At 36.5% G+C, this 16341-nt stretch overlaps 2 protein-coding genes across 7 annotated transcripts in view; one reads left to right on the top strand and one right to left on the bottom strand.

The window, feature by feature from the left end:
• Positions 1 to 6192: 6192 nt before the first annotated feature.
• Positions 6193 to 8465, top strand: LOC128859678 (U4/U6 small nuclear ribonucleoprotein Prp4). Its single transcript, XM_054096685.1, has 2 exons — positions 6193 to 7564; positions 7630 to 8465. The coding sequence occupies exons 1-2, from the start codon at positions 6325 to 6327 to the stop codon at positions 8010 to 8012; spliced, it is 1623 nt and encodes a 540-aa protein (XP_053952660.1). The 5' UTR covers positions 6193 to 6324; the 3' UTR covers positions 8013 to 8465.
• A 6763-nt stretch (positions 8466 to 15228) lies between these two features.
• LOC128859677 (solute carrier organic anion transporter family member 74D) overlaps positions 15229 to 16341 on the bottom strand; it is a 146358-nt gene continuing 145245 nt past the window's right edge. For all 6 annotated transcript variants that reach the window (XM_054096682.1, XM_054096679.1, XM_054096683.1 and 3 more), the window contains one exon: positions 15229 to 16331. In XM_054096682.1, the coding sequence (XP_053952657.1) occupies positions 16162 to 16331 (170 nt within the window). In that variant the 3' untranslated portion in view covers positions 15229 to 16161. The remainder of the gene's footprint in view (positions 16332 to 16341) is intronic.

The following is a 16341-nucleotide window of genomic DNA, read 5'->3' as shown; positions in this document are numbered from 1 at the left end:
CAGATTGTAGTGTCTTCATTTACATAGATAGAATATATGTATGTACGTACATACATATGTATGCCGCTCTGATGCGTATATGTTTATTTGTATGTATATACATAAATGTGTGCAGGTACGAACATTTTGTTACGCATAGATTTGCGTTAAATTCACAATTATCGTTCAGGTATATACAAACTGATTTACATAGTTAAACGTATGCATTTCAAAATACGAAGTGTGTTCAAAAAATAGGGTGAAGGTCGCGGGCTATGTACATTCGATTCTCGATTATTATTTTTTTATGTTGGTACACTCGTCTCGAAGATATGTTCACGGTTTTAGCAATATAGTATATTTAGTTTGTTTGTGAGAGCCATAAATAAGACAAGTGTGTGCGTGTTCGGCGATTTTCTGGTCTCGAGTCTTGGCTCCCCTGTACTCTTCTATTGGGACGAGTTAGCTTTGGTTTCGATGTCATAACCTTATACCCATTATTCGCCACCAACGTCGACGTCAAAATTCAGCAATTTTGGAAGGAATTTCGGTATCACACGCTTCATTCTCAAAATTTCCGAAAAGATTGCATGGCATCAGCCAACCGAAATACCGACATCCTCAGCAACTTCTCTAATTGTCATTCGACGATTCTCCATAACATATCTCTTTCCTTTCTCAAGATTTTCATCGGGTGTTGATGTGCTGGGGCGTCTAGAGCGAGCGTCGTCATTCACATCTTCCCAATCTTCTGTGAAAAGCTTGTACCACTTGTAAACATTTTTTTGACTCAAAGTACTCTCGCCGTATGCCACTGCCAACATTTCAAGTGTTTTTGAGCACTTAATTCCATTATTACACAAAATTTGATGGTACTTCTCTGATCCATTCTTTCCTTAAAAACAAACTAATTATGCTATATTGCTAAAACCGTGAACATATCTTCGAGACGAGAATGTTAGTACATTAAAAAAAAAAAAATCGAAAGTTAAATGTCCATAGTCCGCGAAATTTGAAACCTTCACCTTATTTTTTGAACACACCTCGTATACATTTATCAATACAAAATTCTCTATCTAAATGCAACTAAATGCTAAATATTTTTTGCATTAAGAATCTAAATCCCGAAAGAATCACTGTATTCGAGAAACATTATGGGCGCTTTTTGGTATAACAAAAATAAAAGTTCTCCTGAGCAAATCAGTACACAAAGTCCATCGGGTTGAAGTTGGAGAGACTGCCTTGATGGAGGAACCCATTAGGAGAGTGATAAGACAGTCTTTTCTCAAATGATACGACCCAGCAGTTCGCATATAAGTGTTACAACTGCGGTAAGACTGAGAATATTGCGCGGAATTCTAGTATACCACGCAGCAAACTGAACTCGAACTCAGGTAGAAGAATCGAAGCACTGGGACTGACAATTGCGCTCCCGATACACAACAGCCGTTAAGCTAAAAGGTACCAGTTCTAAGCGGTGTGAACTAGTTTCCACAACTGAATGCCACACCGTCTCTGACTTGGTAAACGACAATGTGGAAACATTGGTTGGCTATAGCTACTGGAGAGAAAGCTCCGATTTCCAGAAAGGTAATTTGCGAGGTTGATATTGGAGCTTTGTTAGTTGTTCACACATTTTTATTAGCTGAAATCATAGGTGAAGGAATAATTGGTGTTGATTTATGCTGCTGCGCGGTTTTACTTTGAATGTGGGTAAAAGGTTTCTATCGCTTTAGAATAAGGATGTACCTCTGATTTCCAGGTATGAGGTACAGTGCAGAAAGGTGGCCCTAGGTCACCATCAATGGATCCCGCCAAGATTTGAAGCAGTCATATTCCCCAATGTGGATGATGGGTGTGGGACAGGTAAAACGTGGATCATAGAAGCTGCTAAAGAGACGGCAAATATAATTATAGGAATAACACTGGTAAAGACAGGGAAAAACGCGTGTGTTCCAGTAAAAGTGCTAATGATTTAAAGTCAGCATTCATTTTGAATGAAGGACCAATAATTGGAAAATGAACGACAGAACTCAACAGGAAAGGGAATAGCAAGAAACAAAAATCCCGACTTCATAAAAAATTGCTATGGAAATACAAATATATAATCGACGGTAGTTTTGGAAAATTTGTTAGAAATGGCATTGTGAAATATCGAATAAATATTTACAACAAATAAAAAGCATATTCACCAAGTTCAACTAGCAAAACGCGAGGAAGCAATTCAGATATTCTAAGATATGTAGTGAAGTGGGGTAATTGAGCCATGAATAAGCTGGTCGATCGGTTGTGCTGGTTAGAAAGAAAGATTGTAGCACCCGGTTTTGTGTTGATTATAGAAAGCTGAAAGAAGTCACGAAAAAGGACAACCACCCATTATCGTGAAAAAATGGAAAGTGGTTACTCTCAGGCGGAAATTGTGGATTACGATCGTGAGAAGACAGCCTCCAGCATAGAAGACGGGTTGTGTCAGTTTTCTGTGATGCCATTCAGATTATGCAACGCGCCAGCAGCTTTTGAGCTTATGATGGAGCAGGCACTGAGGGGAATCCTTTGGAAAACGTGTTTAGTTTATTTGGATGTCATCATCATTATGGGTAAAAATTTTAGCGACCCTCTGAAAAACTTGGAAGAAGTTATTCAGCGTATTGCTTCTGTGGGACTACGATTGAACGATACGATACGACTGAAGTCGCGTATCTTAGACAGACGAAGGCGTCGAGGCAGACAAGGGAAAAATAAAGTCAGTTGAATGTTAGCCACGACCAAGAAATGTGCATTAAGTGCACAGTTTCCTGCGTGGACGTATTACCATCGTTTTCTTCAGGATTCGCAAATGTTGCTCGGAGTCTACATAATCTCATAATCAGAAGCATCTCACTAAGAAGATTTGCGCCTTTGCGGGGCACAAATAATAAGAGGAACCGTTCAGCACTCGAAAGAACTTCTTCGTATTGCCCCTAATTTCGTTGTGGATACAAACGTCAGCACATACAGAATAAGAGGAAATCAGACTATTTAATTAACTAATGTTGCAACCCGATGATGAGTGGGAGCCCGGTGCGATAAGTAGTCAACCGAATGAGGCTCACCTGGAAAATATCATGGAAACCGAAATTGCGATAAAAAGTCCTATGGCATATTGGGTGCATTGGATTAGCTTTAAAAGTACAGATGGAGCTCTATATCCATAAAGCGGGACGGAAATAATGACCATTACTTTTGGTTTCGCCAAAACTGCAAGAATCCCGGGAACGTCCATATAAGGTGATTAAAAGATTAAATGATGTGGTGTTTCGTATAAAGCAAATTAAAACTGTACCGGGAAATGTTAAAGTAGTTCAAATACTCGGAACGACTAAACTTGAGCGGAGAACAGTGTGGAAAATTGTGAATATTCGCGAAACTACTGGCAATACCAAGCGAAGGAAATCCCGAAACACAAATATAAGTGCCAACTATTCGTCCAAAGACTGTCACTTCAGCAGCATTTTCCGTATATTTATGGAAAATGCTTATGCTGCCCATAGTGAACAAAAACAACCAAATATAAGAAATTATAGTCATACATACTTTCATACCATTGTGTCATCCCAAGGAGTCAACGGTCCCTGGGGATCGGACGATTAAGCTGTATTCTAAGCTACCGTGGGGTTGCGGATAGCCGGAAAGCCTGTAATAGCAGGGCAGTTGCGAAATAAGTCTATACGAATAAGCAGTCCCCGAAAATTAAGCGATCAGGAACAGAGGATGCGGTATAAAACTAGCACAGATATGATGAAGTTCCTATGACAGCGGCGAAAAACCACCGTCTCTTAGAATATGTGTTCCACTCATCATGTGGGGGTATAAGGAGTTATACAAAAAGTCCAGGCGCGTCGACCCCAAAATAGTCGGTTTCCTGGTTACCGTGTGTTCACCAGGTTAGGTGTGGCTGTTAACAGCCCGGTACGGGCTGCGGCGCAGTGGGCGTTTCTCGACATCTTACTGTGAACACTGTGCTGTGAACTCCGAAGAATTCAGCGAAGGTGGTTTGGTAGTTCTTTATAATCCGCAAAGAAAGAAAGGGATTTCTCCAAAACTGCAAGCATAGTGAGAAGGCCCATGCAGGGTGATTCAAAGATTAAATGATGTGAAGTATTGTATACAGCAAGGCAAAACTGGACAGGGAAAGGTCAAAGTAGTGCATCTGGAAATATTGGCTCCATTTAGATCGAAACCGGAGGGCAATTTTCCATAGTAAAGCTTCGCGAACCAACTGGCAGCAATAGCGAACGAAACCAAAACAAAAACAGGAATTACCGTTAAATAAGTAAGGCGAAGACGACAGGGGACTACATCGCAAAGACGGAGTTAAATTTGCTGCTATAACAATAGAACTCGCCAGAAGATATGAGCTGTCAGATCTAGAAATTACGATAGTTATTCAGCACATGTATACAAGCAGAGGTGCATGCGCTTAGAGTATTCATTGGAAATTGAGCTTGTAAGCGAATAAACGAAAAGTAATAGAGTGATTCAGTCTTAAGCTGCGTACATTTAAAGTAAAGTGTTGGAAATTAAGTAAAGCAAGTGTGTTACCATTAATTTATGATTTTATTTGACAATCTAGTGATCGAACTCAGAGTAGTTATTATAAGAGATTTATTTGAATTAACAATATATTAACATCGATTCTAAGTTGAACTACGTTTAACGTATTTAAATAATAAATAAATACGTATTACTAATATTTTGCACTTCAAAGGTTTAAACAAAACAAAGTGCGAAAAGCAGCAAATTCTAAGTTGAACTACGTTTAACGTATTTAAATAATAAATAAATACGTATTACTAATATTTTGCACTTCAAAGGTTTAAACAAAACAAAGTGCGAAAAGCAGCAAATTAATATAAAACCTTCAAATGCAGTTTTTGCACGTAGTTTGCTCTCCCATTTGTAATCTGCAATTCATTTTCCCATGGTGAAAAGAATCAGCTGATGGGCTGACGTAACAAGAGTTTATTCTTGCAGACACAGAAATTGTGTTGGTGATATTCGGAAAAAAAAATTCACCCAATCTATCAATGCTGCTTCGTTGTCGTCTGAGCAACGACTGATTAGACGAGTTTTTGAATATACATATGTGTGAAATGAGCGGGCAGAATTCGTCCTACTACTCCTAGTCCTAGTGCGGCGTGGCAGCCGAATTTGCTAGCATAATTTTGTTTTCCCCATAGTGAATGACCAAACATGATAAATCTTGCATAGTTTGCCATACAAAATTTTAAGAACGAATTAGCTCATTTGTAAGTAATTTTGACTCAATTGGCTTGCGAATTACGAACCAATCCTTGTTTTTGCCTGGTTTTTATCGGAAATTCATAGAAATTAAGCCTGAAATCAAAATAAAAAGTAAACTAAAACCAACAACAAGAAGAAATCCTTAGTTCCTCCACTTCTTCACGGTTTCTAAAAATATGCGGCGGTTTTTACGGCAGTCGCGCTAGTCGTTAATTTGTTCGCCACATTTCTCTAACAACGTCAAGATGAAGGTGGATAAAGAACGTGACAGTTACTTCATTTTTCGCGATTTTGACAAGTTGATGTCAGGCACCTTAATAATACAAAGCAAAAATTCAGTGTGTGTGATTTGAGAGATTTCAATTAAACAAACTAATAAAATCGAAGTGCCGTGTGTGAAATTTTGAAGGCAGAAATGATTATTAAGCCTAAATGTAGTTGTTTTGCATTTTTATGCAGATGATGTCGTAACAAGAAAGTATGTGTGTGTAAGTATAATTTCTTATGATTGGTAGCTTATATTGGTTTCTCCTACTTACGTTCTTCACAAACGATTAATCCTCCTTTCTTTGGTTTGTATATTCTCGGAGCCTAACGTTACAGCTCTTTTTTCTCTAGTTCACCGGCATGGTGCTTTTTCCTAACACCTTTTCTTATTGCTGGAAGGTAGAAGAATTAAATTAATATAATCTTCCGCATGAAATAATGTAAAATCTTAGTTTCAGCAACCACCGAATTATTAATAGCATATAATAGTGATAAAGAATAAATAACAATACGAATACGCCGTGGGAACAGGGTAGTTCACGAATTATTTAGAGAGCGAATTACGTGTCGTGGGAACACAGCATAAACATTTGCCTGTGGAGATGTGATGTAAAGGCGCCGTCTTCTATCTATCGATAGCACAAAAGCATTGATAGACTATCGATGAGTTATGAACAAAGTTGTTTCAGATGCCGGGTAGCTTTCTGAAATTTTTTGTGGGTTTTGTTCACTTTCGGCACAAATTAAGTTTAAATTTTGTTTATTAAGTTCTTTTATTTGATAATTAAAAAAAATATGTCCGACGATGAGGACCTTCAATATGTTAAAAGGCAACGAACGCTTCATTATGGTTCACTTGAGGAAGTAGAAAGAAAACGTCAAGCTGCAGCTGTTGTTTCAAGCGGTAATTCTGCAGCAATTTCTTGTACTTCAAGTGGTGGAGTAACGAATCAACTTGAGGATATCGACTCCGATGAAGATTATGAAGAAGTAAAGAAACCTTCCGCGCCTTCTTTGCCTCCTACATCGGGTGCATTGGCAAATAAGATCGATGATGATTATTTCGACTTGGAAACTGAAGTAGCAAAGGACAAGGAAGCGCTTCTCAAAGAATTTGAACGAAAAAAGCGCGCACGGCAAATAAATGTTTCCACAGACGACGCTGAAATAAAAGCTAACTTGCGGCAACTCAATGAACCAATATGCTATTTTGGCGAAGGACCTGCTGAGAGGCGACGTCGATTAAAAGAATTGTTGGCTAGCTTGGGAGAGAATGCGATCAAACAAAAGCAGACGGAAGAAGAAGAGCGAAAGCAACTTCAGAAAGAACAAGAGTCAACATGGTATCACGAAGGACCTGAAGCTTTACGTGTTGCAAGAATTTGGCTTGCTGATTACTCATTGCCGCGAGCAAAAGAGCGCCTAGACCATGCGCGCTGCCAACTGGATATACCAAGTGCGACTCGTGCAGGACGCATGGTGGAACTTCAAAAGAGGCTGCATTCACTTGCACCGCAATGCAGTCAAGTGGGCGACACACGTCCAGTTAGTGGAGTGGCTTTTAGTGAAGATTCTAAATTCCTGCTTACATCATCATGGTCAGGGCTATGCAAAGTTTGGACAGTACCAGATTGCAAGTTATTGCTGACACTGCGTGGCCACGCCAGTTACGTTGGCGGTGTGGCATTTCGACCCGGGGTGTCACAAGAGGATGGTAATGTTGTGACAATGGCTTCTGGAGGACATGATGGTGCTGTCAAATTGTGGGGCTTCAATTCTGAAGAATCGTTAGCGGATATAACCGGTCATATGCCGCACCGTGTTTCTAAGTTAGCATTTCATCCATCGAGTCGATTTCTCGCTACGGCATGCTATGATTCTTCATGGCGCCTTTGGGATTTAGAACAAAAAACAGAAGTTTTGCATCAAGAAGGGCATGCCAAATCTGTACATTGTCTGAGCTTCCAAACCGATGGCAGTGTTATTGTAACCGGTGGACTTGATTCATTCGGGCGCGTGTGGGATCTCAGAACAGGTAGGAAGCATTTGACTTGAAAAATTAGAAAAGCGACATCATTGATTTTATAATAATTAATTCAGGTCGATGCGTAATGTTCCTAGAAGGCCATTTAGGATCTATTTTCGGAGTGGATTTTTCACCCAATGGCTTCCATATTGCCACAGGTTCTCAGGATAATACTTGTAAAATTTGGGATTTACGTCGACGCCAGCCTGTTTACACTATGCCTGCGCATACAAATTTAATATCGGACGTGAAATACCAACGTGATGGTGGTAATTTTCTTGTTACTTCGTCTTACGATTGTTCAACAAAAATATGGTCAAACAAAACATGGCAGCCATTAAAAACGTTATTAGGACATGATGGAAAAATAATGGCCGTGGACATCTCGCCGAATTCGCAACATATTGTAACGGCTTCATTCGATCGTACCTTTAAGCTCTGGGCTCCGGAAAGCTGATGCTAATGGATAGCATTTTTCATGTTCATGTGGATGCCTTATTCTTGGTTTTGATTATTATTATTACTTATCATTAAAATTCACTGCGAAGTTACATAGTTTATTTTCGTATTGTTAAATATGCTAATGTTGAAATGTTAGACCACTTATTTTTTCCATAGAACGGAACGAGGATTTAACATATCTTTAATGTTTCTTACAGTAATATACCAACGATCGAAAATTTTATTGAATAAGCAACTCTAAAACGTATTGCGCAAAGATCTTTAGGTAAAAAAGATTAAAATGTACGCTGAGCAAACATCCACTTTGTATTTGAATGAGAAGAATAATGTAATTAAATATAAAATAAAAGTGATTTGTTATGCATTAAAATAAATGCTAAGTTACGTTATTGTATGTATTAAGATACAGACAAATTTTTAAATAAATTTTCAAAGAACTAGCTCGAAAGGGGATGAAAAGTTTCTGTAAGAAAACTGCCTGCAAGACGTAGATTACCATGGTATCGCGAAACCCAGTAAAACACTTAAAGATATTTATCCATATGGTTTTTTGTGTGCAATTATCTGACAAAGTAGGAGTGAGTTCAAAAATGCATAAACTCAAAGCATCAGCGCCTTTGATTTCAAGCCACATTAGATGAAAATATCTAAATTGCGTAACTTAATTACAAAATGACTACGCGGAGTGGTTCAAAATTTATTTAGCTTTTAGTGAATGAATACAATACAAATTATTGTAGGCTAAGTAGAACACAGTTTAAAATTAATAATAATTAGAATAAATAAAACTACTTACAATATAAAAAGAAATTCAAAGAAATTGTAAAGCGTCTAGAGATTTGAAAACACTAAAGAAAATACTCTCAAACGGTATGGAACAGTCTTAAACCCCACAAGCTACCTCGAAAACGATGGACAAATACATGATTATTCTCCTACGTTGCAAGATTTCTAAGTTTATCAACAAAAATCTTTGTTACGTTAAGTTACGTATATCACGTGCATACCGTAGAAATAAATACTTTTTGGATCCGCTCAATCCTGGCAATATGACGCATAATATGGGGACTAGATGAAGGACTTGGCATATATAACAGTTTCAGTGTATACGGGTCGGTGAATTTCAAACTGTGAAGCAAGCATGATTACGATTTTGTAATAATAAGTGAATATGATTAGCGAATGTAAACTTTAGGTCAAAAAGTACTCCCAGGTCTTTGATTTCATTTGAACGCTGTGGAGCCGACCTGGATATATGATAAGAACTCTGAGTGATATTACAGCGTTTAAAATAGGTAACATGAAAACATTTATTTATATATAATGAAAGACGATTTTTGATGCACCAGTTGTTAGTATTATTCATATCTAATTGTATCAATTGAGAATAAGGAGAGGTTACGAGCGCTGAAGACCATTAGTGTATAGCGGAAAATTTGAAAAGGAGGAAAATGTACCGATATCTTTAATAAACAAGCAAACAATGATAGCTGCAGATTTTGCAATGAACTAGGAAACTCTTGAACACCTTCTATGTTCTTGCCTTGCATTAGCTAGAAACCGAATGAAATATTTAGGAGCTCTACAATATGGGAGATAAGAATGTCTGTCGGGGTTAGAGCTTCAGAGCTTACTTAGATTCGCCAAAGACGCAGGTTTATTACAAGAAGCCTACAACAAGGAAACGTAAGGGTCAAGCCCCATTTGGTACCACTAAGGACCAATAGGTCTATGTGATGGCTATCAGCCAGCCAGGTCAACCTAACCTAACCTTTAATAAACAAGACAAAAGACAGACACTTAACATTATCGACAACCATGCACCGACGATTGTGTAAATCCAATCCAACTCGCAAAAACTGAGTGGAAACCGATGTGAGCAAATTTTTTTTAACATAATAACATGGGAAGCCCTATCGAAAGCATTAGAAAAATCGGAAAGCATTAGCCACGTGAAATCCTAATGAGAAAGCGGCTATATTATCGTCTGAAAATACTTCTAAATTAGATACCGCGGAGCGGCTTGGTATAAAGTGGTGCTGCTCCAGAAATAAAATTCCTAACAGCAGATAAAAGTTTATTTTGGATGATGGCTTCAAAAAATTTTGACATGGCAGAAAATGTAGATCGTTTTTATTACCTTTCTTGAAAATGGGTAGGATGAAAGCTAATTTCCAATCAACTGCAAAGATGTCCAAGGACTGCCACTCCAGCAGCGTTCCCCTTATGTAAGTATGGGGAATGTTTATGCTGCTACAACAACAACAACAACAACGCCGAATGATAAACGATTTATTCAACAACATGGGTACACTAATGATTTAAACAGAAAAGCAGACTAACAATCAAGACCAGCTTATGACGAGGATTTTAGCTGAATAATTAAGGACATTCTGAAAAGGGAGCGTTATTTTGCTTAATTCTAGATTTGGTTGAATATTCAAAGAAATGGGAAGAAATTTACTTTTGATATTGCAGAGTTTCCTTAAAGTTGAATCGGGCCAAGCCACTTCATAGTGTTTTTTGTGAAGATCGGAAAATCACATTTACAAATTTCTACAACACCAGTTCTCAAAACCTGGGAACACTCATGGTGTATATCTGCTTTAGTTACAGGTAAATTACATTCTTGTAACCCTGTGAGAAAAAACTTAACTTTTTTCAACCTTTATTTGTGTATTTATTATTTAAAGTATTGAGCCAGTATTCGTTTTAAGCACATGTAATAGGGGCATTAAAGGAGCAATCACGTTTGCAGCTGTTCCACAGGGCACAGAAAAGGGCGCAAGTTATATCTGTATGTGGCGCATTTGCTACATATTCTTATACAAATGCGTTCAAATGCATAGGGGCAGTCAGAGCGGAGTGACCCAGCCGAAGGTGTAACTTTTGAAATATTTTCTTTCGTCTTTTTTAAAAGGTTATATCTATAAATCGATAGCAAATTAAAAATTGTATGAAGCTCAAATCGTTAGCTAGAATAGAAATATGTTAAATTCACCTCCAAAGTTGGAAAACGTGTGGCCTGACCTGGGTGCCCAACGGAGGGTTAATAAAGTGCAAGTTTCAATCAGCTCGAAAATTGCGTTGCTTTTTTACTTTTTTGTTTTGTGGTGGCTTTCTTGTGCTTTTTCCCCATATAACGAATGCTCGACATTTTTCATATGTAAAAACGAGAGCACTCCATTATCCCGACTTTGAAAATCCCAAAAAAGACGTAATCGAGACAATTTTTGGAAATACAGTCAATGAATCATCTATGCAGGATTTAAAACAGGCATAATAAAATCCGGACCAGACAAAACAGTTAAGACAATATTTTGCCAAGCTAAGACTCCGACAACTCTAAATTCTGACAAGACACAATTCAGAGAAAGAAATATAAATTCGTACCGAAAGAAAGAGGCTGATGATTGATATACAGGGCCCGGCACTCGAAGTGTAACCAATTAAAAAGGCCATAAATTTAGTTTGGAAAATTACTTTTATTTATTTAAGAATGAATTTACTTTTGCTCGATATGACCACATTTTGCCTTAACTATAAGCTTGAGATGGTGTAGAAACGGATTGCAAGCTGCCTGAAAGTGACTTGCAGGCATTTTGCCCTTTTAGTTCGGCCCTTGCTATCCAAAATGGCTCGAAGAGAATAATTCATCGGATAGGCATCTGGTGAATTTGAGAGCCATTGTGTGGACGTTATAAAGTTCGGAATGTTGTTTTTTAACCATTCTTGGTTCACTCGAGCTTTGTGAGACGGTGCCGAGTCCTGCTGAAACGTCCATGGTCTGCCACCGAAATGTTTGTCTGCCCATGGCCTCAAAGCAATCTCCAGAATAGTTTCTCGATAATATTTCGCATTAACCTTGACGCATGAGGTGCTACCTCCTGGTGGCCTATCGATGACTAAAATTCTCGTATGAACGGTTGGTCAAATAAACCCTATAATTTTGAGAGTTTACGAATTGCTCAATTTGAGAAATTTTCTCTCGCGAAACAACTCCTTCGTTCACACAAGTCTGACTTATTGCTGCTTTGCTGCGAGATCATGCGCCTTTTGGATCTTGTAAGGTTTGACTTTGAGATAATTTTTCAGTATGCGCAGATGCTACGGTTAGATATTTTCAGTTATTTCGCTATTTGATTGGCACTTCGTCGGGGATTTCACTCAAGTCGCTTCTTCTCTTTTTGAACCATTTCGCGTGCCGTTGCAATCTTTTGATGACCACCTCCATGACGTTTCGCGATGCTATCAGTATCATTGGAACGAGTAATGGTGCGATAAACAAAAACTTGATTTACTTTAAGGTGGTCGAGCTCGCGAACAATCGCTGGTTGTGATTTTCCAGCCAAATATAATGCAGCAATCGCATTATTACGTTTGAAATCCATTACTGATATTCTTTTTTCGCGTTTACTCTCGGCAAAATGTTTACGCGCACTTGAAAACAATACTCTGGACTGCCACTTAGCCAACTGAGAGACAACTGATACCCATGCATCAGCTGCGTGAGCGATCTGAAGTTGATTACACTTCGAGGGCCGGAACCTGTAATTAGTAGTGAAGAAAACATGTAATAACTTCTTATAACTGAAAAAGTAATATTTTATAATGACATTTATTTTATACTTAGGTAAATTGCAAGGAAGATAGATTTGCAAGGTTTTATCATTAACTTTGGTGAAAAGCAAAAGAAAATTATGAGGGGAACTTCGGGTGCTACTTCACAGGGGACTCGGCGGCCGGTTTCCGCACAATCATTTCACAAGTATTAACACACTCGTTCACTCTGGTCTGAAATTTCATCTGGAGAATTTGTACAAATCTATTCATCAATGTAGTTAAGAAGTAATTTATAAACAAGGTGGCAGTACAAACTATTACATTAAATATTATTATTACTAGATATAAATAAGAAATGTAAATATAACAGAATTTCCTATATGTACAATATTACTATTTTTTCTTATTTAGTTAGCGCCTCTATTCATGCGCACTATTAAATCAAGCAGAGTATTACCACTGCTCAAGTTTTACTGCTGCGAAATACCGTTTGATTGTTTAATACAGTTTTCACTTGAATTATCAGAAAACCTTGGATTACTAGATCAAATATGGTTGCTTTAATAACCAATTTCCTCCATAAAAGTTATTGCCTCTAATCAAGTGAACCGAACTGTATGGTCATTTAAGGAATATCAATAACTTCATAAAAAATTATTAAAAGTAAATAAGAAACAAATAAATTTCTAAAGCGTTCCTGTGTTCTAGCCCCTGAGCTATGCATAGTTATTTAACGCAATGTATGTAGATATGTATGTGCACAGTTCCGTAAAGTGTTGGTTGCTTACCTTTTCATGAAAATAACAAACATTCTATCTTTTCTTTATTTTTATTTTTGACTTACATTTATAGTTATATATGTGTATATATGTATGTATGTATGTGTATATGTATATTAAATTGTAACTAAAATTTAACTACCACAGATAGGTTGCAATTACATTAAATTTCTATACATTCAATATTACTAGATATTAAAATCGTACGAATTATAATTTGTGTGTGTATGTATGCATGTATGTATAATTGAAGTAAGTATATAGGATAGTATACGTACTTATAAGTCATGTGAAAATGTATCTTTTCAATAAATCATCGCTTCAGCTAACACTTTAAGCGGGCTTACCATACCTACCAGAGAGAAAGTGTAATCTAAATCTTGTTTTATTAGGCAATTAAAGGTAAGATTTGCCCTTAGTAATTTTTTTACACAATTTTTGAGGCAATGTCCATACAAACATATGTTTAATTCGTGTGAGTTTTTCCATAGAGATAAGTATATCTATTAATAAATCTGTAGTTTTGTATATGCACATATAATATACAAACAGTTGCGAACACGAAAATAGCACTACCAAAAAAATATTAACTTTAAACAAAATTTTTAATCTATGATGTGATTAGAAATTTTTTACCAATACTTTGAAATATTATTATATTCTTTAACTAAACACATATATAAATCAAATTAAAGTAGCAGTTTTCATACAAGTAACGCAAGTTTACAAAAAGTTATTTAAGAACCCGTCGAGATTTATAGAAAAACCAAAAATAAAAACAAAATAATTTTTTATCGGTACTGCTATTTTCATGTTCATAGTTGTATATTGCTTGTTTTTATTTTCTATATCTGCACCTTTTCTAGTGCTCGATCTATTTTTGCACAAATGATGTGCTAATGTTTTGATTCTATCATATTTAGTCTATAACTGAGATTTATTTTGTTAAAATGTTGACAATTGTTAATAATTGTTTTATATATACATATATTTTATATTACTAAACATATACAGGGTGTAGAAGAACATACACACAAGTAGTTTGAAATATGTGTTTTAAGCTTTTAATATTTGTTGTTAAAAGTAGACGAATTCCAAAAAAGAATTATATTATAAATAAAAATAAAAACACATTAAGAAATACGAAGGTACAAACATTTAAAGTTAGATACACACTTGCTCATGCGCATATTGTAAATATGTATGCATGTGTGCAAACGTTATTGAAGCGATGTCTCCAGAGAACAATCAAAACAGAGAAAGTGCAACTCATGCACTCAAATTCGCGAACGCGAAAAATACAAAGTGCTCATGTCACTGCACTCGTCATCTATATATATTTATATGTAGAATATTTCTCGCAATTTTATAGATGTTGGAACGCAGTTTATGAACTGAGCTTCATAAAACCAGAAAAATCAAGAAATACAAAGTCGAATAAAGAGTGAGCTGCTATGTGCAAAGAATATATGTATAAGACAAGAGATGCAGTTTCAATTAGATTCAAATTAGTTTTCTGGTCGAGCAGAACGGGTCGGAAGTTGCACTTAATATTGTATGTTCTTTGCTATGAGATTTTGAAAACAACAGTAGGATTCACTATGTCTTGCGAAACGAAACCCTTGCAAGGTTAAAGAATTGGAAAGTTTTCCAACACGCGCAACTACAAAACGCATGTAGGGAAATTTCTCCTCCTGCTTAATACCTGCAAAAATTGCTACTCCTGTAAATATATACATACATATTTTCTTGCAACGAAGCATGAAATGTGCGAATCTGTGCCTGTTTTTTATTGTATTTTTTTAAGGTTTCTTCAGTTCGGCAAATATGCACTCGCGCTTTTCCTTGAGTTAGTAGTTGAATTTTGGATTTCTTCCTATTCTGTATTTATGTAACGCTTAGAGAATTCTCTTAATAAGTAGCAAATTGCAAAAATGTATGGAAGTTTTGAAGAAGTAAACGACTTTTGTGGGTTTTTGGTGTCTGAAAATTTGGAAAATTTGTTGGAAGATGAGTATTTCTAAAGAATTCTTGACATTCTAGCATTATTTATGGTTTTCCCTAAAATGATGCCATCGATCTTCTTTAGCTAAAAATATAGCTGATAATTTTAGCAGGCATCCTTTATGGCGAAAATCGGTAACAAAATTTATTAATTTGAAGTATTTGCTGAAAAAAACTTACTGTCATAAGTATTACGTGGTTAATTGTACCACATAACCAGGACTTCTGTAAAATTACCACCAATGTCCTTTTCATTAATCTGCCATTGGCGTACACGTACATATATTACATACATGTATGTATATATACTTATGAATGAATATATACGGACTTATTCCAAATGTATATACATATATATGTTAATATTTAATATAATTTTTTATACTCTAGAATTCGCACATTTTTCTCTTTTAATTTATCCACAATTATCATGCGTGTAATCCTTGTGCATTTCGTTAGTATTCCACCGTCACGCTCTTTTTGCTGTCTAAAACTATGATTTCATTAACTAAACTTTAACTAAACTAACCAATAAATCAACTATCAACAATGAATGCTAGATCGCATTCCTTCGCTAAAATCCATCAAAACATTTGTGTACGTTTGTTTTTCTTCAATTCCACATGTATCCGTTCCATTAGGCGTGTGTCATCTAACTACCGCTATAGCATTGTGTTAAAGCAAAAGAAAAAAACAAACGTGGCCAACTTTTCATTCAAACAAGGGTTCGCACTGTTTTTAACTTTTGATTTTGTTCTTTCCAGCTACTAATGTCGACCCTTCTTGAGGAAATGCCGTTCAAACGCTTGTATCTGGCGCTACCATCGACTTTTTGCACTCCGTTTCAGCGGCGGTCTGTTTACCGTGCGATTCATCGTTGTCCTCTGGTGTGATATCAATACGATGTGCTTTACTCCACACAACCAAGTCCATTATGAATGCTAAAAACATTATGCCGGCGGTTATGCCTGCAAAAAA

This window comes from Anastrepha ludens, chromosome 4 (assembly GCF_028408465.1).
Source record: "Anastrepha ludens isolate Willacy chromosome 4, idAnaLude1.1, whole genome shotgun sequence".
Classification (NCBI taxonomy): domain Eukaryota; kingdom Metazoa; phylum Arthropoda; class Insecta; order Diptera; family Tephritidae; genus Anastrepha; species Anastrepha ludens.
This window is presented reverse-complemented; position numbering and strand designations above follow the sequence as displayed.

Excerpts from the sequence above, each read along its gene's own strand:
- LOC128859678 (XM_054096685.1), top strand. The coding sequence starts at position 6,325 with ATGTCCGACGATGAGGACCTTCAATATGTTAAAAGGCAACGAACGCTT. Across the intron at positions 7,565-7,629 it reads CGTGTGGGATCTCAGAACAG|GTCGATGCGTAATGTTCCTA; the intron begins GTAGGAAGCATT and ends TAATTAATTCAG.